The sequence below is a fragment of the Aulostomus chinensis genome, chromosome 6, assembly GCF_037954235.1.
Source record: "Aulostomus chinensis isolate RoL2024-O1b breed Wild chromosome 6, RoL_Achi_v1.0, whole genome shotgun sequence".
Taxonomy (NCBI): Eukaryota; Metazoa; Chordata; class Actinopteri; order Syngnathiformes; family Aulostomidae; genus Aulostomus; species Aulostomus chinensis.
In genome coordinates, this window is record NC_141325.1 from 22,713,349 (window position 1) to 22,739,040 (window position 25,692).

Consider the following 25,692-nt stretch of genomic DNA (forward strand, 5'->3'; position numbering starts at 1 on the left):
ATTCATTTTCAGAACCTTGCAACTCCCTTGTACTACCAACTCTAATGAGCTTGCTCATAGAAACAGTAGCACAGCCGTTTTTTTTTTTTCATGGTGAACAACGTAAATAAAAACATAACATCTTTACATAAACAGCTAACACAAAAACAAGCATGACAACTTTCAATAAATACTAAACAGTTTTTTTTGAGGAAAAATATCTCAAGTCAGCAATTTTCTTATCAACTCAAGTTGGAAGTAAGGAGAATATAGGAATACTGCAGCCACAATACATTAAGAGTTAAATATGTGTATATATATATATACAGTGGCAAGAAAAAGTTTGTGAACCCTTTGGGCTTTCTTGGATTTCTGCATAAATTGGTCATAAAATGTATTCCGATTTTAATTTAAGTCACAACAATACAATCGTACATTCTCCTAAAGTAATACTCCACAAAAGAAATATGATTCGATTTTTGTTTATTGAACACAAGATGTTAACATTCACATGACAGGGTGGAAAAAGTATGTGAACCTTAGCATTTAGTAACTGGTTGACCCTTCGTTTGCAGAAATAACCTCAACCAAACGTTTCCTATAGTTGCAGATCAGACCTGCATAACGGCTAGGAGGAATTTTGGACCGTTCCTCTTAACTGAATTGTTTCAGTTCAGCAATATTTTTTGGTTGTCTGGTGTGTATGGCACTCTGGAGGTCATGCCACAGCATCCCAATGGGGTTGAGGTCCGGACTCTGACTTGGCCACTCCAGAAGGCGTCATTTCTTCTGTTTGAACCATTCTGTTGTTGATCTACTTGTATGTTTGGGGTCGTTGTCTTGTTGCATCACCCATCCTCGTTTGAGCTTCAGCTGGTGGACCGATGGTCTTATGTTTTCCTGCAAAATGTATTGGTACATTTTGGAATTCATTTTTCCATTGATGACAGTACAGTCCAGGCCCTGAGGCTGCAAAACAGCCCCAAACCATGATGCTCCCTCCACCATATTTCAAAGTTGGGATGATGTTCTGATGCTGGTGTTCTGTGCCACTTTTCCTCCACACATAGCGTTGTGTGTTCCTTCCAAATAACTCAATTTTTGTTTCATCTGTCCAAAGAATGTTGTCCCAGAACTGCTGTGGAACATCAAGGTGGTCTTTTGCAAACTTTAGACGTGCAGCAATGTTCTTTTTTGTCAGCAGAGGTTTTCTCCGTGGTGTCCTCCCATGAACTCCGTTCTTGCTCAAACTTTTACGTATTGTGGAGGTATGAACAGAAATGTTTGCATGTGCCAGAGATGTTTGTAAGGCTTTGGCTGATGCTCGAGGATTCCTTCTCACCTCACTGACCATTCTGTGCTATGCTCTTGCGGTCATCTTTGCAGGACGACCACACCTGGAGAGAGTGGCAACTGTCTTGAACTCCCTCCATTTGTAGATGATCTGTCTAACTGTTGAGACTTGGCCATCAAGGCTTTTAGAGATACTTTTGTATCCCCTACCAGCCTTATGTAGCTCAACAATTCTTGCTCGCAGGTCTTCAGAGAGCTCTTTGGTGCGGGGCATGGTTCCCATCAGACAGTGCTTCATCTGAACAGCTATTTCAAAACTAGTGAGAGTTTTTAAAAGGCAGGGCAGCTTGAATCGACTCCTGCAAACTTGTCACACGAATTGAACTCCTTGTTGGTTGACACTTGACTCAAATTAGCTCTTGTAGAAGTCCTTGACCTAGGGGTTCACATACTTTTTCCACCCTGCACTGTGAGTTTTTTACATGATGTGTTCAGTGAAAAGATGAAAATATAAAATTTTGTGCCGTATTCGTTAAAACAGAAGTTGTTTATCTATTGTGCTGACTTACATGAAGATCAGGCCACATGTTATGCCAAATATATGCAGAAATCCAAGAAATCCCAAAGGGTTCACATACTTTTTCTCGCCACTGTACATATATGTATATATACATACATACATACACACACACACAGACAGAAATATATATATATATATATATAGGCCTATGATACACAAAGAAGACAATCATGTCGAAGAGTTAATTAATATTGTGTTGTAGTATTGTACATTCATGTCTACACAACCAGAGAGATTTTTCTCTCCTATCATTTTTCAAATACAATCCATCCATCTGCTATACTGCTTATCCAGTACACCCTAGATCGGTCGCCAGTCTGTTGTAGAGCTATCAGGAGCAAAAGGGGCTCAGTATCTTGATCAAGGATACTTCAATCACCAGGGGAAGTGAGGATCAAACCAGCGACCCTTTGGCTGCTTGACGGCCATTCTACCTCAGAGCCATGCTGCCCCGATTTTCAAAACCTACAAACTTATTTGATGTTCTGTGGCTGTATCGTTTCTTTATTTTCTCTTGGAGCCATTGAGTCGTTTATTTAGAAATTTTAGTTCTCAAAACTATAAAAGGCTATCCACTGAAGAGGCCCAAGGTTAGTTGGTTTGTCTGTTAACATGCTATAAAATCACTCAGTTAAAGGTGATGAATGGGGGAGCAATTTCCTCCTTAAGGCTTGGCAGATCAGGGTGCAAAGTAGTAACTTTTTTCCAACCAGATATTCAATCATTTCCATTGAGTGTTTTATTTGTTGTAGTTTTTTTGCTGCTGACTGAAGGAAATCTAATATTTGTATGTTTTAACACCAACTGGCAGGTGCTTCTTATGTGATCGAACAGGGTGTCCAATATATGGTTTATCTAGAAGTATTTTATCATATTTGTGCTTTAATGCCTGCAACTGCCAATGACAATAATTTTCTTTTGAGGATCAATAAAGTTAAGCAACATTAATAAACACCACCAAATTCATATGGGACTCCTGACTTGTTACTTCGTGGTAGGTTTTTAAACATTCAAGTCAGGTTTTATTGGCTTACAAAAAAAAAATTAAAATATACAATTACTTAAAAAGATCAAATAAAGAGTATAAAACATAAAAAGTATGTAGTTTGGTGTAAAGCTGTATTAATTCATATTCTGCATTATACAAGATATACAAGCATCCCACATTCATTTAAATACAGGTTTATTAAAACAATGTTGTCTTTATGAAAATAGAGGGTTCTGCTAATTACATATTCTGTGATTAATTATTCCAAGTGTGGGGTGTAATCCTCTGTATGAAGACAGTAAAAGTAATAACAGTATTTTATGCCCATGTCATGGTTAGGCTGTACATTCTATTATATGGGATCATTTGAAGGGAAATATGTCCGTAGACAACTCAGCTAGTGCTGTGGCCTGATAAATATTACTCTGGTTCTTGTTGAGCCTCCTCTGGAGTCCAGTCCCACCGCCACACATGAAGCATATGATCATAGAAGGAGCAGCTTGCCAGCAGACACGACAATGAGGAGGCCTCTGCATCAGGGTTGTGGGCGAGGACTGCTGCAGAGCTGGCAGGTGATGGTGTGCTCTCTGGGATGTATCGTCCAGCATCATCCTCAAGCGAGGTGTCAAAGCTGGCAGTAGGAGATTCGTACTGGATCCTCAGGTGCCCTCCACTTTCTGTGACGCTTTTCTTTGGTTCAGCAGCAGGAGGAGGGCAGGGAGAAGGTTCCTCCAGGGACAGGCGGGACCAATCTGCTCCATATGCCAAAGAATTGTGGAGTATGTAGGAGGCTACAACTGGACAAGCACTTCCACTGCCTTCTGGACCAAAACCAGAAACAATAATATATTCATCAAAACTCATCAATAATTACTTCACATATACTGGGACCTGTACAAAAAAAAAGCAGGGTTAGAGGGTAAGTTAGATAACTCACCTGTGGCGGGCTGACAGTGCAGTACATGGAAGTCATTGTGCATGCACGCTGCAAGCAGTAGATGTGGATGGGTTGGATGCCACTTTAACCTCCAAACACCGCCACCCATGGAAGTCTCACTGAAAGGCTGCTTCATGTTCCTGCCATCCCACAGCAAGACATGCTCGTCATAGCTGCAGGAAGGCAGATTCCGAAGAGATGATTTTTGAGATGTGGCTGTTAGTTACAACAGGAAGCAGTGGAAATAAACAGGACTTGGGACATTAAAGTGCTTGTCACACAGTGCTACATTATCAAACAGTTTATAGGGTATTTACCTGCCTGTAGCAAGGATGTGTTCCCGATGAGGGTTGCTGTGAATACTACACACACCCATCGAATGTCTTCAGAAGAGACATAGGGCAAATGTCACCATACATGATCAAAAAGGACAGTACAAATTCATTGTGATGATGCTCTTACTACCTTTTACTGATGAAAGTTGGACTGGAGGGTCCAACCCTGAGATCCCAGCCTTTGAGTTTACAGTCATCTCCACCTGGAGAGTTAAGGCACACATATAAACTGAACTAATCAGTGTGACCCCAAGAACTTTTAAACTTACAAACTGTGCAACATTTGGCAAAATTAAAAAAAAATGTTCGAAGCTACTCTGTAATCTTATGTCGTGAAAAAGGCTCAAGTTTAAAAGACCATACCAACTTTTTGGAAACTACAGTTTTGGTCCATTGTTTAGTTTTTGATTTTTTTTTTCAGTTTTCATTTGTACAAAAACCTTGAATAAAGCACGTCTTTGGTTGTAGTTTCTTGAAGTGTTTTCTTTCAAAATAGATAGATGTTGGGACATTTTGGAAAGGAACTACCTAAAGTGAAGGCTCCTCAAGAATTTTTGGTCAGTGCCGAAGTTTAGAGAGCAAGGAGGCAGATGATCTGATAATACATTTGATAAATACTACCAAAAAATAAATAAATAAATAGCTGAACTCAAATGAACATTAGTGTAACACTTAAGTCTGCATTGTTTTCTTGCTTTTGAGCACTTTGTCTGCTTTGCAATTATTTTGTATAAAAGAGTTTATATTCATTACATTAACATCAAAACAAAAAACTTTACACAAAAAATGTGAATAAAAAAATAGTTTTACAGCATTTAACAGTATTGATCTATAAATAGCAGCATCTCCTTGTTTTTGTACATAAATTATGTCAAGTATGCACAATTTTTGTTAATTGGTCAACGGCTATTGTTTATACTGTTGTAGATATAACAGCTGCGATGTCGAGTTTTGACTGCAGGTTTTACACTGAATTTTATTTCAGCTCAGAGACCCTGTAAAAGTCAGGGGTAGCCCTGCTGGAATGAAGGAAGTTTGTATTTGAGGAAGATGTTACCAGAGTAAGCCAGCTGTGTGTCCCAGTAGGAGAAGGCTGAGATCCAAGCCTCAAAGTCATGGGCCTTCCACTGTGACACAGTCATTAGGGAGCCTTCTTCGAGCGACAGCACACTGATGCAGCCTGCAGAGTCACTACACACCACCCGCACATCGCTACTGCTGGCACCAACAGGGAAAGTTACAAATAACCAGAGTGAGCATTGCCCTCTGTATTGTTGAAAAGCACAGCTGGCTCTAGAGCACACTGACTGCCTCACCTATCCATTCTTCCAGTGGACCAGTCTAATGACAAAGCCAGCCGCTCTGCTCCCACGGTCTGACTGCTCAGAGTCTGCAGACAACAGCTGCCTTCCTTCAGTATAAAAGCACAGTCATTAGTGTAAACATCCAGCTTAGCAGTTAGACACTCAAAGATTCAAAATATGTCTTGTGTAAGTAATTAATAGTACCGGTTTCAAGCTATAATGACAGATTTTGAACATGAAAGATTACCTCTCAAAATGTGGATACACATCTTTGAACTGTTCTTAAATTACTTGTAAGAGTTCGAAGTTTCATGATGTAAGTGCATTTCATGATGCATTTGAATTTGATAACACGCACAAGGAGTGCTCATCTAGGCATGAGGCTGCAATAGCTGCTCAAGCATAGCATACCCTAAATTCAGCGCAGAGTCGGTGTAGCTGCATTGTGGGTAATGCATGGATCATGTTTTGACAAAAGCACACAATGTCATGGAGTTAAAAAAGAAATACCATCTGGATCAGCTGAATCTGCTTTGAGATACTGTTTTAACAGTCCATGGAAAACTCCTGTGGTTGCAAGATTATTTGATGAACAAACATTCTTATACTGAACTTTTTTCTGTCTTTTTAGTCTCACATTGAAAATTAAGTTTTAGTAGGAATGGAGATATAGGTAGAATTCTCAGATAAGATTCTCCATCTGGGAGCATTTATTTCAATACCATATACTGTAAGATAACGGTCACTGTTAACAGCTAATCAGAGAGTCAATCTAATTTCAGTTGATCAGGACTTCCTTTGGTTGACTAGATATAGCTCCAGAAAATTAGCTTATCATCATAATATATCATCCATATCCAATTTGATATCAGAAGCTAATTCTGCACAGAAACACCAGCACATTCCCCAAAATGTAAGACAAGTGTTTCTTCTGAAGTCACATTTCTTACTTGACTCTCCAAGAGCGAATGCAGCTGCAGTTCCCCGGTGGCAGCTGCTAATCCCAGCACAGCCTTCCCCGACACTGGCACATGGCACCTGAGAAGGTCCAGAACAAGAGACTCTTCTTATCTGATATTAAACAGTTTCTTCTGAGGCTCTGTTTTGAAAGCAATGTGTACTCATTTATCTATATATTACCAATAATTTCCAACAATAAAGGATTTCTAAGTCTGATTTATATGTACACATCAAAGAACTGTTTTCAGCAAACAATAAAAGTCTGCACTGAGCTCCATGAACATGAAACATGCTAAATACGGGCAGCTTCAATCCATACATATCATTTTCTTCAACCTATTCTTTTTTTTTTTTAAGATGTCTTACCATTTCAAATCTAAGATGGCAGCTGTGTCCTTGGACTGTAGTTCAGTGAGAGGTGGTCTCATTGATACATCTCGGCGAAATTCAAAAAGGTACAGGCGACCAGTCCGGCTTGGGGTGCCACCCTCTTCACCTGCCTCCAGTAGGGATGATGAAAATGACAAATATAAGTCAATATTCATACACAAACCCACTCACTGTTAACTATAGCCACATTAAGAATCAATTACAATGATTAAAATAAGTCACAAAAACCTTATTCCACTGTTTGGGCTGGGTAACAGTAAATCTTGACACATTTTGCTGTGATTTAAGTCAAGCATGTTTACATCTACTCTCGTTATATATGTTTCTTCATTGAACATTTTAAATTGTTTGCACTCACTGTGGTAATCTTGAAACTATCAGTGAACAACCAAAGCCAGAATATCAATACAACATATGCGATAACTTCTTTTAATGAGTTTGTAAACAGCAAAGCGCCCGTCTCATGAAACGATGAACTAACCCCCTTCTGTAGCTGATAAGTCCCGCAGGCGAGGATGTTGTGGTGCGGTGACACAGGACACCATTCCACAGTGTCAGCACTCAGCTCAGTGTCGAACACCTGGAGACTGCGCGTTCTCGATTTCCAAGCCATGGCCACCTGCTCTTCATAACGTTAATGTGCCCAGTGAGTCCGAATGCTACAAAATAAGATATTGCATTCCAATCAGAGAGAGACGAATTCAAGCAACTGGTTGTTCTTAATAAAAATCCATGAGGCTAACTCCGCTAACTAAATAATCTGTTTAGCAAAAGCCTAATGCTGGTTAACGTCACGTTACTACAGCTTCACATAGCGCAACCTGCCAACAAACAACACGTTAGTAAGTCCAAAGCTATAACTAGGGAGGGACATCAGAAAGACCAGTTAGTTCTGTTTACTAAAGACCAAAACTCACATGTATGCCCCTAGCCTCTCCTCCACTTCCTCCTCCTCTCCTCCCCCTTCTTCTTCTTCTTCTTCTTTATTTTTCTTTTTTTTTCTTCCTCTGAATTTTATGGCGGTTAGTAAACAACAAGTCGGTGCATTACCGCCGCCAACTGGTGTGTGGCTCGGACTAGAACGCGCTTAAAACCACCTCCTCACTTAAATCTTTATTACTTTTTGCTAAAACTGCTTTTTGTTCTCTAGAGAATGTTCTGCCATCACTGTTCTCGTCTCACTTAATCTGCCAGAGGTCTAATATCATCCTTCTTTTATTTTTTTTATCATTGTTTTATCTTCCACCTTTTAAGATGAGATGTCTTGTATGAAGTGCCTACTGTAAAAACACGAAAACAATTTTCGAATATTTTTGATAATGATATTTTCAATATTTCGTTGACTTTCCTCATATATGGCTTATTTTCCATGCATTCATTCAATTGTTAAAAAAAATCTGTGCATGAAAGAAAATTATGTTTTTAATCTAAACACTAAAACAAAGTCTAAATGTTAAGTGTTAGATCTTAACATTAAATCTAGATGCTAAATGTTAAATCTGACCGTAGGTGTGGCTGTGAGTGTGAATGGTTGTCTGTCTGTATGTGTTGGCCCTGCGATGAACTGGTGTCACCGTTTAGAGTGAACCCTGCCTCTCGCCCGAAAGCTGTTGGGAGAGGCTCCACCCCCTTGCGGCCCTCAGTCAGGATTAGAGGAAGAAAATGGGTGGATGGAATTTTAATGTTACATCTAAGTCAAATGTTTAAGAAATATGCAGATGTAACACCTCCCTTCAATAAATGCTTTGAGCTGTTGACATTGACTGTTTGTAAAATTATGGATGGAGTGCTTTGTGGAAACAATAATAATAAAATTATATTACTACTATTCTGCATAATTAATTATTTTACTTTAGATACTTATATTTTACTTTTGTTTGTGTGTGTGTGTGTGTGTGTGTGTGTGTGTGTGTGTGTGTGTGTGTGTGTGTGTGTGCATGAATAAGTCTTCTGTGGGGACACAGTCCAGGACACAGGTTACAGAAGTGTGAGTAAGTGCACAGGAATATATGTTTGAATCAGCATTCACACAAAATGTTACTGACTGTTAGAATAGATTTTGGCAGCTCCGAATACGTTGGGGATGTTGAGTCCAATGCAATTGCATGTGTTTCATGCAACTTTAACTGTACCTGCCTTGAGTTTAGTGAACTCAAAACTCAACATTGTTCATTGTGCTGTTGTCTGCATGCCATCATTCCTTGTTTGTTGACTGCCATGACTTAATCTCATGTCAGCTATCTGTTCTGTTTTATTGTACAGTTTAGTCAGATAAGATGTTGAGAAGATTAACTGTAAAATTAGAAATTCTTGGGATTGTGTAATCAGACTAATCAAATTATAACTGTGAAACTTAATCTTCCCTTTATGCTCAGAAGGGGAAAGTTGCAGTATAATATCATGTATTCATTTATATGTGCATAGCCTGTTGGCTGCGGAACTAGATTGCAAAGCGCAGAGTAAATATGTTTCTTTTTTAAGTTAGATGGACGTGTTATCAAACGTTTAGAATCCAACTATCCCATACTTGGTATGTTCTTTAGTTGGTCGAAGCGAAGTAAAATCTGGTCAACTGGACGTAAGTTTATCTAACGTTCTTTAGTTGGATTTCTCTAAACGGGTGTAAAAGGACCGATTCATGCCAGTCATGAACTGAGCCGTGTAGTGTGCACACAGCAGTCCAGAGAAACCAACCGAAACAGCTTTTATCTTTAATCTCGTGCGCATTATTTTTTTGAAAAAATTGAATGGAGTAATTTGCTTCGTATTTGACGTGATGAGGCCGTGGTGGTCATGTGACTTGTGGCGTGTGCCACAGCGTCGGTGTCGAGTGGTCTCTTGTCTCGAGTTGAACATCCCCTGACAGCAGATACGAATACGATGGATTTCAATGTGAAGAAGCTCGCTTCAGGTGCTGGACTGTTTTTCACACGAGCTGTTCAGGTAAAGAATAGTTCCTGCCCGAGAGTTCTAACTGTTTCATGTATTCGTCTTGCGCTTTGCAGTTGACAGCCAGATGTTTGGTCTGAGTTGATAGTCAAGCTAACCCAACGCTAACGTTACATGTTAGCATAGAAAGCAGGTAAAATAAGGTCCTGTTAAGCTTCGTCTAGGTTAGAGTTTTTTCTAACATTGTATGCAATGTAAGCGCAGTCCAGCTGCTGTCATTGGTATTGTGGTCAGACACCGGGATAACGTTATGTAACATTATCTCACGGGTCCGCTCTACGCTCTATCATACAGTAACCGTCGTTACAATGACAGCAGCTAAGTCGATCACTCTATATGTGTTAGCTGTATCTGTGGTGATGGTGAGTGATAAAGAGGCCAGAAGAGCGCAGAGTCATGACTTGAGGTTATTTCGTAATTTAAAAATGACTAATTTAAAGTCAGATGTCAGTGACAGCTGTGTTGTTGTACTTAACGCGCAAGAGCGCGTGCGTGCGTGTGCGTGTGCTTGCTCTGCCGTAGTACACAGAGGAGAAGTTGGGGCAGGCAGAGAAGACTGAGTTGGACGCCCACTATGAAAACCTGATGAGCCGCGCAGACTGCACCAAACACTGGACTGAGAAAATCTACAGACAAACTGAGGTCCTGCTGCAGCCCAACCCAAGTGAGTATGACATCAATCTAGTAATCCTCAAAATAGGCACGGATAGATAGAATAAGAAACCGACAATTCTAGTCTCCTTAAGAAGAACTGCTGCCATACTGAATATGTGTAAACAACAATGCAAGGCACATGTGAGGTCAGTCACAATTTACTGATGATGTGACTATATGTTTCTATATGGTGAAAACAATTTCAAGTAGTCCATTTGATCAAAATTCATTAAAATGCTTCACAAGAGGCAATGAACCTACACCAAAACTGCAATATTCATCTAGCATACTGTAATATTTTTGATTATTTTTAACCATAAGAGACAAACTGGTTTCATTTATAAATACACATATTTATTTATCAATGCAGATTGTAATTTAAAAAAAATAATACAGAAAATGGAGGACACTAACTGTATTTAATAAGATACAGTTACTGTTAAGCAATGAATAAAACAAAGTTTCGTAAAAATAAAATTTAGCTGATCTGACAAATTATTTGGCTTCAACATCAGGCCTGGTAGTAAAAACTGATGTATGACTAAATGATGCAGTACTTAAGAGTTAATGAATAAACAACAACTATTTTCAAAAAATAATGTTCAGTGAAGTTAAACATGGCTTGAAAAACTAAGAGTGCAAATTAAACAATTAAATTGTTTAGAGGTGATGTTTTGACAGATAGTTAACAGTTTATTGTGATACTTTTGATTAACAAATTCAGGTACTTAGTGAAGTTAAAAGGTGTGATTCGTTCCAGAAGAATTAAAACTGCTGTGCAGGAACTGAGACACTCGTGCAAATCCCCCAGACTCCCTGGCCCATATGTAGAGCTTTTGTGATGGCCAAGGTCTTCAGGTGGAGAGTTTTGGTTCTGACATCACTGATATGTGGAAAGCCTGAAAACATACATCAGGTTTTGTGCATAGCATCTCTGTTAATGAGAAAATGCACCAATTATATGCGTTGCAGGGATAACCGCAAACCTTCAACAGAAGGGAAGCAGTAGGAATCCACCAAAGCTCCTTGAGTTGAAGCAAGTGTGATGAACAATAAAAATTTGCAAAGTCTCATTGCTTGTATTCTAAAGTATTATCAAATCTAGCAGTATAAAATTAAACTGAAAAATACATTAAAGTACAGTACTGAAGGACAGGAACATTTTCCCACAAGATACACGAGTGTACACGATCAATACGACTAAAATAAAAAGTATGCTGCACAGTTAATCTAAAAGTAATCAGTTGCAATGTGGCCTACTGCAATTTTAAAATCTCAGGAAGGTACAAAGTTTTTTTCAAAGGTAATTGTGTGTTAAAATATGTAAATGTCCATTCTACACGTATTCTGCAGTCTGAGCGTTTCCTGTAATATAAATCATATCATAATCACGATATCTGCCAAGAAGATTGCAAACAGTATTTTTTAAAATCTTGTGTTCCTAATACCAGCAAATTGTCTTCCAGCTCGGTCAGATATCTTTGTCTTCATTCCAGCAGACTGGTAGTGGTTTAGTGCATTTCTGTGTCTGACTGGTTGGGTCTTTGCCACTTTAGGTCTGAGGGGACTCTGAAGTTCATCATGGTGAAATCGAAATCCATGCCATCATACAAAATGACATGAAAGTGGCAGCTGTAATGCTTATCCCATTTGCTTCTCTTGCATCAAAGGTGGTAATATTACCCTTCATGAATACCTTATTTAATTTACCGTATTTTCCGCACTATAAGGCGCACCCAAAACCTCGAATTTTCTCAAAAACCGACAGTGCGCCTTATAATCCGATGCGCCTTATGTGTGGATCGATATTGGTTCATTGTGGCTACCGTAGTCAGGGGGCGTCGCCGAAGTAACGGCGGTAAAAACGGTATTGTCACTGAACTGCCAGACAACAACGGCAACACTAACTCGGATAATGACGACTTTACCGGACGGAACCGGGCACGTTGGATGCCGTACTCGCCCAGCTGTTCAACTCGGACACTGAAGAGGAAGAATTTGATGGATTCGTGGATGAGGAATGAACTGAAAGAGTGAGCTTTACGTGTTTCTTTCACGTGTTTACAACCGAACGAGGCTTGGGAGATATTGTGAATATGGACATTAACGTTTGGACAACGTTGAGTTATTTAGATATTGTTATTTGCACTATTTCGAGAGTTACTATATTGTGATTGCACTAGCGTTTGATTTACTGACTGTTTCTTTTACGTGTTTACTGAATCAGGGAAAAGTTCCCCTCCCCGTTTGTGAATGCACTATCTTGTTTTGGGAGTGAACGGAGTTGTCAGAACGTTGGTTTGTATTCTACGAATAAAGTTTGACCGACTGACTTATCTGACTGTTTTGTTGACGTTCCCTTTAGCGCAGCTCCATCTAGTGGATGCATAACGCAACCCCAGCCACTACAGTCGTTAAGATTCTATGCGCCTTATAATGCGGTGTGCCCTATATATGAAAAGTTTTAAAATAGGCCATTCATTGAGGGTGCGCCTTATAATCCGCCTTATAGTGCGAAAAATATGGTAATTTCTAGTGGCTAGAAAAGGGCACTTTGTAAATGGGGAGAGCTTGCAAGTGTATTTCCACAAAACAAAACAAAAAATCATAAAATGGGCCAAAAAATGAAAAGGTAAATGCAATTTTATTTAAACATTTAAAAACCACTGATGTGGTCCTTGATGGTAAATTTTCTCCAAAAATGCTCTGTCATGCACTGTAACTCACCTCACCTTAAAACAAATGGAAGCCATAACAGCTTCTAAATACAGGAATTATATAAATACAAAATATTAGCAGTGACTGTTAAATTCATAGAGGTCAAATAAATTGAAGATACTGCAGCTGATTAGAAATATTTTAGGTTTGGGGTGACATGAAATGACAACCTCCAGAATAGAGAGCTCTAACTTTTTGACTTTTTGATTCTTCATGCTACAGTTGATCACACTGGTGAGTATTTTGCCTCCCTACTCTAGTGCCCTGCTGTGGAAATTTTTCATACTTTTCAATTATATGTACAGAGAAGTAGTCCCCAAAAAAAAAAAATCACCACATTTATTTGGTGGCTGGAAAATGCATTTGCAATGCATTGAGACGTGTCAGTGTGACTTCAGTGCTGATCACTACCAGCTGGACATGAAACTAATAATGAATGCTATTCTGACACTCAGCTGATGATGAGTCAGCACATCCAATAACTGGGTGAATGGTAAGGTTGTATGCTGAATGAAAATCCCTGTGAATGCTGATTAGAGATGATGTCCTGCCCCCTTTTTAGTGGAGTCTCTGCTGTTCCACTGGCCTTAGACAGGCGATGTGTTTAATAATAGATTTTCCTTTCATCTTTCTTCTATTAAGCTCAAATATGATGTCGATGTATCTTCTGAAACATGTTACTAGGTCACTGAATAAGATTGAACCGTTGCGCTCAACCCATGGATCATTCTTTTCTGTCATGTTTTCAATGTGGTCTAAACTGGATCTATATAGTTTTTCGTTGGTTTTTCCACTTTCCTGTGGTCACCGTCGTGGATAGTTGATTTTACGCAGTCTTTAATATCTAGTTTTTCGTTGGTTTTTCCACTTTCCTGTGGTCACCGTCGTGGATAGTTGATTTTACGCAGTCTTTAATATCTGTTAAATGGATGGATGGATGGATATTGCTTCATATTCTAGTTCATTGTTCCAAGATAGGTCGCTTCCTTGAAGAAATGCATGATCGACAATTTTCTCCATCTGTGAACGCCAGTAGTAAGAACTTTTTTTGTCATACCTTACATGCCTTTAATAGATTCTGTGCTTTATTAGGTGTTCAGTATCTCGTTCAGTCTTCTGGAAAAGCGAGGTTCCAACCTGCGCCCCTTTGACTGCTACTCTATCTCTGAGCCATGCTACTTAAGGAATAATCATTGCTGAGTAATCACCATTGCGCCATTGTTCAGCAGTTGTGTTGAGAAAGGCTGCTGGTCATTCAAAAGATTCTGGGTGAAGTGACAAAGCTGCCACAGCTCAGCATGGTGGCTGGGCAACAGATGATCTCATGTTACAACTAAAAATGTTTCTAAAACATTTGAGGTGAGAAATAGGCAGTGTAGTAGTAGAATCGAATCATGTTGGATCAACACTGCCTACTTAGATTGATTGACCAGAGTTACTTCACAGTGCCGGATCCACGATTTCCCGCTTGAGCTCTCCATACTGTATGAATGGAAGATTTCACCAAGTAATACAAGCCAATGGAACAGAAGGTAATCCACTAACGGGGCAGGCATTTATTTGTGTCGCTGGGAATTTGGCACACATTTTTACCATTTATGCACTTTGCATTTTTCTTGCTCACATTCTCGTCTCATTGTTTCAAACTAGTAGAAGTGTTGTGATCATTAGGCCGGCTCCATATAGCAATCTGTTATTCTGTGTAGTGACGTGTGTCTGTGTAGTATATGTGCTATGCACCCTTTATGGTTCAACAAGCCTCTTTTTTTCATGAAACCATTTTATTAACGTTGTTGTGTCCGCCACGTGACCTTTCAAGCCTGCAGCTCCAAATCTTTTCCTCACGGGTGGAAGTAATAGCTGTTGACTTGAACATTATGAAGCTGCCCGAATCTGCTGTTACCTGCAGATCAAGCAGTTGTTGATTCTGACTCTAAGCAATTGGTCTTGTGATTTTGTTGTGACTTCAGGGCACTCCCTTCCTTTCCAATGTCCATTTGTTACTGTTATGGGAATATTCAGTGCTCTCCTGGCTGAAAAAGTACACATAAAAAAACCCAGATTAGCTGTGGTGCTCAGGAACATTGTTGAATGTAGATCCCTACAAGAAGCATCTGGCCCTCTGACAGATGTGGATGACCCCTGCCCTAAACCCTAGCCTACAGCAATATGCTGGACACTTGGTAATGTGTGTCGCATTGATGCAGACCTCAACAGCTATGAGTGTTCTGCCTGGTGAGATCACTTGTCCTACACTTTCCCATGCGTTCCTTTTTAACATCATCTCCTTCTCTTTTCTGCCTCAAATCAAAACTCCAGGATGCAAAAAGACCCATAGTACAGTAGAGTTGGGTACTTCTCTGGATTACAAAGGACAAATATGAACATAAATTCAAGTTTAATTAAAAGATTGGGTTCTCCTGCAACTGAAGGGTAACAAATAATACACAAATTAGAATTTTGGGTACAGTTTTCATATAATCAGTTTTAAGTTCTAAACTAACTAAAAGGTTACAGGTAACAGTAGAAGGTACAGTACAAAAACTAATGACTATGCTTCCATACATGAAATATCTTGATCTTTTCTGCAGGTGCAAGAATTGAGGAATTTCTCTATGAGAAGTTGGACAGGAAGGCACCGTCCAGAATAACCAATGCAGAGTTGCTGGGTCAGTATATGCAGGATGCCGCAACAGAATTTGGTCCTGGAACTCCATATGGTGAGTAAAACATCCTTGGGAAAAAAACAAACAAACAGAAAAAAGGGCTTATGATTTAATTTATTCCAGTGAAAAATATATGTATTTTTTTATAAGTTCCCAGCTTGATCAGCTATTCACTTGACCACTTAGGACTCTTGATTTCCCAATATTTTAGTCCTCCCAGTTCTGCCATTAATGGTAGACACACAGATTGCTATTTAAACTATGTGAGGGCTGGCATAAAATGAGTAGCACGTGGGGGAGAAACTAGCTGCATGTGACATTTGTCTTGTGGCTTTGCATCAAGTCAGATGATTTGATGATAAAGGTTTTTTTTGTTTTGTTTTTTTGTTTTTTGCTTAACTCAAGACATATTTCATCAGAATTCACTTCAACATCTTTTGAAGCTCTCCAAAAAGTTCATCTGAAGAAGAGCTAAAGATTAAACTGGATTGTCAGTCACAATATTATAAACTGTATAATAATAACAAAAACGATGACAATAATGCTAATAGTACATTCAACTTATGTAGTGCTTTTCAGGAAACTCAAAGACACTTTATGAAAAAGAGCCAAATAAGGCATGGGGAGAAGTGGAATCTCCATATGCTTGAAGTCATTCATACATATTCATACAGAGGAAAACAGTACTGGATGTGTGTAGTACTCATTGTAAGAGAGTGACAACTAGTTAATTTATAAAGGTTTCATATATCAGTGTAGCTGATAATTAGCACCGAGTATAGCTTTACTGATAATGTGACTTTGATTCCAGTTCCTTTTTCCAGTTCCAGTTACGTTTTTGATACAGACTAAAATCTATTTCCATAAAATGGAAATAATTATGAATCTTTGGTTTTAGTTTTCTGCTTTTTCGCACAAAATTTTCACACATCCAAAAATGTTCAGTTTTACATCATAGGCATTAAAATTAGGTACTGACTGACATCTTTTGATTCTGGGTGGTATCGAAGCCATTCAGTTAGTGAAGGGTGCCTCGGCTGAAAATTTGACGAAGAGCCTGATGTTCAACCCGCTGGATTGTTTTATTCTGATAATGTTTCAGGGTTGAAACTTAAATCATTGTTCCCTTCCCTCCACTGGGTCGTTTAGGCAAATGTGTCTGGCAAATAAATCAGATCCTTTCCCCTCTCTGGAAAAGGAAAGATCAATATTGCCCTCTCTATTACCCGGTTTGTCCTCTGTGTTCTCCTGTTACAATATTATACATGGTGTTGATAGGCAGTGTATTCCTAGCTCAACAATTCTATACAAAATCAAATTCATGCTGGATATTGAGGGCTGCACCATGTATGGTATGTAGAGAATTTATGATATAAAATGGACAATAACTTCAAAAATGAAAATAAAACCAAAAAAAAGAGAGACAAACACCCTGGCTTGTGGTTAATTTGACATGTTAAATTCTGTCTTTTAAGCATATACAGTATACCAGCCCTGCAGTTGCCATGCTTGTGCTTTACTACAATAATTGAATGTATATACGTTTGAAGAAAAAAGGAGTATAGTGCAATAAATGATATTACTGTCCCTATAAAATGGTATTACCTGCCCAACCCCTCTGATATATTGAATTACTGATATGCACATAGATCATGATAAATGTTTACCCACAGGGCTGACCAGTCAGCAATCCCAATAATTTTGACAATTTTTGGAATTGTCAAAGTGAAAAACAAATTGCCTTTGATAGGCAGGAGGTTTCTTTCCCCTAATAGCTGGATTTGATTTCTTGCAGGGACCACGCTGATCAAGGTTGGCGAATGTGAGAGAAGATTAGGAGCAGCAGAAAGGGAGTACATTCAGACATCAGCCATCAGCTTTCTCACACCCTTCAGGAACTTTCTGGAAGGAGACTGGAGGACTATTACAGTGAGTCTGTAACACCACACCCTTAATCATTTACCATTTTGAATGTAATAGGTTCAGGTATGAACTGGTGTTTTTTTTTTTGTTTGTTCACCCTATTGGATTTTGCCGACTGTCGTGCAGACAGACTGCGACAGATCTCTTCGGGGCCCAAGGCTCAGTTTTCTGATCAATAAACTATTGAGCCGTAATGATGCTGAATTTTTTTGGTCGAAGCCAGGAACAGATAATTCTGATACCAGCATATCAGCCTATATTTATACTTTATTCATACCCTATATATTTATATATTCGGTGAAATTTAGGACTGTCAACAAATTGTTTTTATTCATACAGAATCAAAATATGCAATGCTTGCTTTCCATTGTTCAACTAAAAGCTGTAAGATTCCTTATGTACGCCGAAGGTTTATTTCTCACAATTTTTGTTTACAAATTTTTTTGAAAGGTACTTTGCCTTTGCCAAGAAAATCTATCAACCTGACTTTTAGAGAGTTGATTAAACAACAGGATTATTTTACCAGTGTGTGTTGGACTCGTCATGGTTAAAGAATGAAGAAGCCTCTCGGATGAGAGGTGAAACGTCTTCAAGATAAACCTACGTCCAGTTGACCAGATTTTACTTCGCTTTGATCTACGATGACCTGGATGAATGAGAACCTACACAGACATCTGTTAAAGAATGTGCAGTTCATCTTTGACACAGACTTTTATTTGGCACCAAACTATGCCAAATGTTTTCTACATTCTGCAACACACTGAGATTAATGGAGCATTTCTGGTGTTTTTGGTGCAGACCCAGTTAGCATCGTAATATGACTATTTTTCAATTCACGTTAACTGCAATATAGAATTTATTTGATTCATTCTGTAGCTAAAATTTAAGTCATCACTCAGTTTGTGGACAAAAGTGTAGGGAACCTGATCTGGTTTGACAGACAGACAGACAGACAGATTACTTTTGCAGTAAGATCGATATATATATAGATATTTGTCAATGATATATTTTCTTTTCTCAATCTTAAAAAATAGTCTGTTATACGTGTTAAGAGCGGGCGACCAGATCTCCTTGCTAGTTTCTCAGACACTGGAATCGATGCTGAAAATTCTTGTTGTGACAAGTGAAACCTATCTTTTACTTGTAAGGACAGACAATCCAAACACTCTTTGGAAACCTTAAATGCATCACAGTGAATCATTCAGTTTTTTACTGCGCCCTATCCACCTCGGGTGTATTATGTATGAAACCATATAGGGTCCATGCCAATGTGAGAAAGTAAAATAATGATCTTTATTTGTTTTTTTTTAATCTGAAAATGAAACAAATTTTTGCAAAGAATACAGATACAAAAGCAAATAAATAAGCATGAATTTAATTGGCTGTAACGCCAGTTATATGATAACATGTTAGCCTGCTGTCTTTATCACAAAATTAAAAATGCACACATGGTTTCTGTGAGGAAGATTTGGAAACAAATTATCATTCAGCCTGATCTAGGACTGTAGGATTATTTGGTCAAAGGACCATAGGGCCAAAGAATACCTTGGCTGACCAAAACTGTAAAAAAAAAAAAAAAAACTTCAATCAGTCGATTGCTTTTTTTTTTTTTTAAATTGTAAAAATAGAGCTACTTCGATGTAATCTCATTCTTAAGAACACAATATTAACCTAAAGTTTTACCCTTAAATGCACGGAATTTAACAAGGAAAGTCCATTTTATAGAACAATAATAAGAACAATTATGAAACAAACAAGCTCTAGCTGAGATTACTGAAGAATCCTTCTGAAAGTAGGAAGATGCTGGTCTGTGTTCTCTTCTCCGCTGGCCAAATAGGATCTCGACCACCCTCACTTGCTCGACAGTGGATAATGGCAGACACATAGTTTTCATTTTGGCATATTTATGGACATAATGCTGACGAATTAGCTTCACAATCATGCTTTGGTTTTGTGAACGTGATGAGAGACAGCGGACAAAGCAGGAAGAAATGTCTCGTTTCCACACATGCTGGTTGAACAGGTGGTTTGACACCTAAATATTTTCTTTACTAGGGAATGTTTTACTGCAGTAAGGAGTGTAGTGTTGGTCAACTCTTTTCAGCTGGACAGCTGTGTGTGTGTGTGTGTGTGTGTGTGTGTGTGTGTGTGTGTGTGTGTGTGTGTGTGTGTGTGTGTGCACACGCCAAACTTTTAAACATGTTTGATGCACTTGGTGCCAAAATAGTACCAACCTCTAACTACACATCTGTCAGTCTGTTCCTTCCCGTCCCCCTGCCAGAAATAATAGTTTAATCCTGGACAGCTCGAACAATGGTCAGATGAGAGCATAACAACTAACCAGTTGAGCTGGAGGCCACAGCCCTAGCCTCATTACATATGACACTTTAAAATAATGGAAGAAGAACTTAATTATTCCCAACACTTTCTGTGATGCAGTATGCTTGCATATCATAGGAAGTCTTTAGAAATGATTCTTTACATTAAAGTAGTAGCCTGGTGAGAACAGCATGTCGGGGGAATCTCTGTGTTTTTTCTTATTCATGAAACTGCAGTTATTGCAAGTTCCCACAATTTCTGAAAATTCCCGCAATTTCATCGGATAAAATTGTATAAATATCCCGCATATTCCATCGCTTTTTTTTCTTTCTTTTTTTTAAGAAAACGTGCCACATAATCAAGGATTTTTGCCAGCAACAATCACATAAAAACTCCTAATTTTTCTGGAAGGCCTGATTAGAGTTAACCACTAGAGGTCAGTATTGTTTCTTTGGTCTTCAATGAAATGGGCCCTCATGCAGCAACTCTTTCTCTTAAATGTCTCAAATATTGTCTTAGTTATTTTGTATAATAGAAAAAAATAATTGGACTCTCGATGCACCAGACAATCTTAACCATCAAAGTAAGATGTGCTGTTTTTTGAATTCCACTCAGTAACCTTGTGGACATGTGGCTGTGGGATGCTCGTTTTAAATGTTTTTCTGATTAATAACCTTTGCTCATTAATCAACATGACATTCAACCGAACATTTAGAATGGTTCAGAAAGTAATAATTCTATATTCTGAAAGGCTTATAGAGTTTGAGTTGTTTAATCAGTACTGTGAATTATACAAAAGTCTGAATATGTTGTGTAGAGTATTTGACAAACTAGAAAAGATTTTTCTTACTACAAGAAACGTACAAAAAAGACCACATTGTTGAATCCCAGAAATCAATGGATATTTACCAAGCCAGACCAAATTGTGTGTTGGGGACAAAAATAAAGGACATTTTTTGCTAGGTTGCTCGCTTCATAAAGTCATACGTTCTACTTGTCTCTAGAAGCCCACAGTCCAATCAAGCTTGCTTTAACATCATTTGCCATCATGTTCTGCAGAAAGAACGGCGTCTTCTGGAGAATCTTCGCCTGGATCTGGATGCATGTAAAACACGTCTGAAGAAGGCGAAGGTGGCTGAGGCTAAGGCTACGGTAAGTCTTCATTTTGCCTTCTATCCCAGGCTCATGATATTGATTCTTACCAAATGTAGTTGATGCTGCAATGCTTAACTATGACTAATGGTCTATATATTCATAACCTTCACAGTGCCAGGGTGACGTGAGTATTGAAACATGCTTTGCTGAGTATCGTGCTGAATGATGCTCATGTTGGTATATTTACTTGTATCACTTGCTTATACTCCCATTTTTGTGGCATTTAGTTACTGGTGGCAAAAAATGACAGGCATTGTTGACACAAATGGACTGGAAAGATCCCAAAAACCTTGAGATGTTCCCATACCATTTTCCCTCCCTGACACCAATTCTTGTACCTGAACTTGGATATTGGAAAATACCAAGTACGGATCTGATATCTCTTAGTTAGAATATACAGTATGTAGATATGTATTATTTATTTTAAAGTGCACATCAGGGGTCACCAGCATGGTGCCGGTGGGCACCAGGTCGCCCACAAGGACCACATGAGTCGCCCGCGGGCCGGTTCTAAAAATAGCTCACCATAGCACCACTCACCAGTGAGCAGCATCCAATTTTTTTGTTTCTATTTTTTAATCACACTTGCATTGGTGTGAATTTGAGAATGACAATAGACCTGTCCCAGATTGATCTATCTATCTATCTATATATCTGTGTGTATATATATATAGATAGATATATATACTGTATAAATAAATGGGTTTTTATATATAGATAAAAAAAATTATATATACAATATATATATATATATATATATATATATATCTCAGCTTTAAAAAGTTTGGTGACTCTGCTGTACATAATACTAACCCTGTATGGCTGAACCAGAGTTGCATCATCAGGTTAACCTCTTTGCGTAACATGAGCAAATTACATCCAAGGAATGAAGCCAGATACAGCTTTGTTTTATCATCTACTTTGTCAATCACTGCTCAACACTGCAGCCTTGACATAATACAGTTGAGATTTTACTGTGTAAACTCTTGATGCATTACTGACATTTTTCCCGCCCCATCTGAAGAATTTTACAAGACCAAACAAATCAAGTTGTTTTATTTCCACTCTAAAACATTCTTGGCAAGTGGAAACACATTACAGTTTGTCCTATGTAGGCATTGGCAAAGAAGAATTGATTTCCGGTATGTAATATTGGTCTGAGTTAACTGAGAAGTCACAGGGTCTGTTGAAAAGTAGCACACACAAATTTCCCAAATGTTGTGCTTTGAATAACAAAGTTGATTACAATTTTTTATTTCTTTCAAAAAGCAGTTTTCCTCTCTGTGAAAGGAAATAGGAGATATCCAGTGATGTAATCCATGAGCTAACACTTAAGTCAGCAAAATATGGTGTACATAGTAGTCACCTGAATGTAAATCTGCTTTGAGTATAATATGTAAATCTCTCATGTCTGCTGAATTATGGCGTGTGAAGAATTTTTCCCTAAATATCGGCCTAATACCATGTAAAGCTGTGATAACCATTTGTTTCGAACTCAAGGAAAGGTGACTTTATCTGAAAGTATATATCTGAGCACCAATCTCAACCAAATAATTTTTTCACCTAATTAATCACAATTTGAATCATTCATGTAGATTTCATAGATACTGAATACATAAGAAGTTTTCAATAACAAAATCAGCCAGTTCATTGACTGTCAGCTTTTTCCTTTTCTAAATTATCATTTTTTTAAATCAGATTTTAAAATTCCACTATTGGTCCATCCCCTATAAAGTATGGAGCCCTTTCACGAACCAATTGGCTCAAGTGGTTCGATGATTCATGAGGCTTCATCTCACCATCAATAAGTGAATCTTGTATTTAGCCAACCCCGGCACACAAACAACCTGACTGATCCACCTGTCACAGCACTCTCCAGTTCTGCCAAGTACCACATTGGCACCCGTTGGCACTCTTTCCCATACTCTTGTACACCGAGCCTTGATGAGCCAAATAATATCAGGTGTGCTCATCAGCTGTGACAAGAAAGAGGGCGGAACCTGATAAGAGATAAGGGGAGCGATCTGCCCACACAACCACTCACACAAACTATGAGCATAACTGACTGATAAGCATCACAGTGAAATGAAAATGGAAATCTACCCAGCCCATCATTTCCTACCGCCAAACCCTTGTGACACATTTGTACACACACACACACACACACACACACACACACACACACACACACACACACACACACACACACACACACTCACTCACTCTTTATATTGACATATGTTAACGTTATATCAAACGAACAAAGAAGTTGATGATAGTGTTCACATTGCTGTGACTGGTTAAAAAAATGAAAACACATTCAACAAAATAAGAGATTAAAATTTTTATATCTATAGAATTATGTTGTGGGTGTGTTATAGTTGAACCTAGTAAAAAAGACAAAAAAACAGGCATTCTGCTGCACATGTGCTCTGCCAGTGGTTTGCATATGTTATAGATTATATGGAGCCAGAGTATTTGAATTTAGCATATGATTGTTTTTGGTGGTGGGCGGCACGCGGTGGTGCAGTGGTTAGCACTGTCGCTTCACAGCAAGAAGGTTCCATTCTCGAGCACAAGGTCTTTCTGTGTGGAGTCTGCATGTTCTTCCTGTGCCTGCGTGGGTTCTCTCTGGTACTCCAGCTTCCTCCCACAGTCCAAAGACATCAATTGGGGATGAGGTTGATTGATACTCTAAATCAGGGGTCACCAACCTTTCTGGAACTGAGAGCTACTTCCTGGGTACTGAGTCATACGAAGGGCTACCAATTTGAAAGGCTCTCCTGAAATAACACATTTGCTCAGTTTGCCTTGAGTTATACATTATTAATAATGATTAATGACACTCATCTATGTGAAGACACTGGTCACATTAATGATTTGTCACAAAAATGATCAACAATGACAAAAGGTGGGAAACATATCAATATTCAGCACTTTATTAATCTCAGTAATTGTTACATTTTCAGACGATCACCTACATCACTACACATAACGAGGCTTCGGTTGCTTTTTGTGACTTTTTCGCCGGCCTCATGAAAAAAGACTGTTGCTTACCCAAAGCTGCCTTCAGCTCACGGGCTTTTTCTGCCTGTAGTGCGCTTCCCGGTGGGTAGTTAGCATCGTAGCTTTTATGACAAGTAGTGAAGTGTCTCTCCATGTTGTGCCGCTTTGACGTCGCCACACTCGCCCCGCAAATGAGACACATGCAGGTTTCTTTCACAGTTGTAAAAAAGAACTCCTCCTCTTCCCATTCATTGTGAAAGTGATACGTTTTCTCTCTTTTTTCTGCCATGTTTTTGGGGTAAGAAACACCATCCAGCTTCCATCCGTGCTGCGCCCGCTAGCTTACTATCCACTAGCACTGGTTTTGTCACGCGCTCAATCCTGACTTTTGAACTAGAGCAGGTCAGAGTTCACCTAAACTGATCTAAAGTTCACGTATAATGAACATATTTTTAAGATATTGTCATTTTTAAATCTATATAAATGCAAGTGTGATTAAAAAAAGAATAGCAAAAAAATAAAATTAAATTTTAGACGCAGCTCACGAGTGAGTTGTGCTATTTTTAGAAGAGGCCTGCGGGCGACTTATGTGGTCCTTGGGGGCGACCTGGTGCTCGCGGGCACCGTGTTGGTGACCCCTGCTCTAAATTGACCATAGGTGTGACTGTGAGTGTGAATGGTTGTCTGTCTATATGTGCTGGCCCTGAGATGGACTGGTGACCTGTCCAAGGTGAACCTCGCCACTCGCCTAAAGGCAGCTGGGATAGGCTCCCCCCGTGACCCTTAACAGGATAAGCAGTAGAAAATGATCGGATGTTTTTGGTGGATGAGCGAGGGTCCCAATGATTTTGCACTGAAGTTGGATTTAGTTTCTACACTGTTATAAATTCTGTATGTAGGTCTATTTTACAAGTCAAGTCGGGTGCTTGAATGATGAAGTCAAAATTTATATTTTGTTCTACTCATTTTCACCCAGGAATGGCTGTGCCTTCAATACATCATCTGATTTTGTCAAAGTTCATTTTGGTGTCACTGTTGACTTAAAGATAACATCTGATATTTATCAGAATATTTGTTTTACCTTTTGATTGTGAAAAAGCCAGTGTTTGATGACTGACAAAATCAGACTTTTGCAACTTCCACTCTATGCATGTAAGAGCATGCGCATGTAAAAACTATTCTGATGACAGTTGGTTAGTCAGGTAAACTGAGTAGGCAGTAGTTTCTGTTATGTCTAAGATTATGTTAATGAGCAGCATGGTTGTGTTGCATCACCCCTCTTCACCTTTCTTTTATGAGCTCAGACACACCTAATGTGGGCTGAGTGATGTAAATTGCCAACTTCCTTTCCCATCATGTGTCAGAGGAATTCTGGGACACAAAACTTGAAATGAAGGGGAAACATTTCCAAATTAAAAGAGCAAAGGCATTTCAACTTAATGTCATGTGTTTACATTTGAATTGCATTACTGTCTCTATAGATGGCTCCAGATTTTCAGGAGACCAGGCCACGCAACTATGTGCTCTCTGCCAGTG

At 38.8% G+C, this 25,692-nt stretch overlaps 2 protein-coding genes across 7 annotated transcripts in view; one reads left to right on the forward strand and one right to left on the reverse strand.

The window, feature by feature from the left end:
* Window positions 1-1,985: 1,985 nt before the first annotated feature.
* On the reverse strand, window positions 1,986-7,791 carry dph7 (diphthamide biosynthesis 7). Of its 4 annotated transcripts, none has more exons than XM_086207062.1 (10): window positions 7,684-7,791; window positions 7,248-7,425; window positions 6,743-6,872; window positions 6,367-6,454; window positions 5,429-5,523; window positions 5,170-5,330; window positions 4,243-4,315; window positions 4,095-4,160; window positions 3,778-3,950; window positions 1,986-3,661 (listed from the first exon to the last, which is right to left on the reverse strand). In XM_086207062.1, the coding sequence occupies exons 2-10, from the start codon at window positions 7,309-7,311 to the stop codon at window positions 3,261-3,263; spliced, it is 1,251 nt and encodes a 416-aa protein (XP_086063188.1). In that variant the 5' UTR covers window positions 7,312-7,425; window positions 7,684-7,791; the 3' UTR covers window positions 1,986-3,260. The 4 variants fall into 4 exon arrangements, with proteins under 4 accessions (XP_086063188.1, XP_086063187.1, XP_086063185.1 ...); XM_086207061.1 differs by having other exon boundaries at window positions 1,988-3,658; window positions 6,743-6,876; XM_086207059.1 differs by having other exon boundaries at window positions 2,776-3,661; window positions 6,743-6,876.
* A 1,744-nt stretch (window positions 7,792-9,535) lies between these two features.
* The window catches only part of sh3glb2a (SH3-domain GRB2-like endophilin B2a), a 27,672-nt gene continuing 11,515 nt past the window's right edge, over window positions 9,536-25,692 (forward strand). Inside the window, exons 1-7 of one of the 3 annotated variants that reach the window (XM_086207065.1) lie at window positions 9,536-9,709; window positions 10,238-10,379; window positions 13,310-13,321; window positions 15,679-15,807; window positions 17,549-17,682; window positions 21,055-21,147; window positions 25,638-25,692. The exon at window positions 25,638-25,692 is cut by the window's right edge and continues 8 nt beyond it. In XM_086207065.1, the coding sequence (XP_086063191.1) occupies window positions 9,647-9,709; window positions 10,238-10,379; window positions 13,310-13,321; window positions 15,679-15,807; window positions 17,549-17,682; window positions 21,055-21,147; window positions 25,638-25,692 (628 nt within the window). In that variant the 5' untranslated portion in view covers window positions 9,536-9,646. Of the gene's footprint in view, window positions 9,710-10,198; window positions 10,380-13,309; window positions 13,322-15,678; window positions 15,808-17,548; window positions 17,683-21,054; window positions 21,148-25,637 lie in introns of all 3 variants that reach the window. The other 2 variants (XM_086207067.1, XM_086207066.1) reach the window with 2 other exon arrangements.

Bases quoted from the DNA above. Each gene is read 5' to 3' on its own strand.
- dph7 (XM_086207059.1), bottom strand. From the start codon at position 7,379: ATGGCTTGGAAATCGAGAACGCGCAGTCTCCAGGTGTTCGACACTGAG. The intron at 6,877-7,247 runs GTTAGTTCATCG...TCCCTACTGGAG, and splicing joins CTTATCAGCTACAGAAGGGG to GCAGGTGAAGAGGGTGGCAC. The intron at 3,951-4,094 runs GTAAATACCCTA...GCCTTCCTGCAG, and splicing joins CACATCCTTGCTACAGGCAG to CTATGACGAGCATGTCTTGC.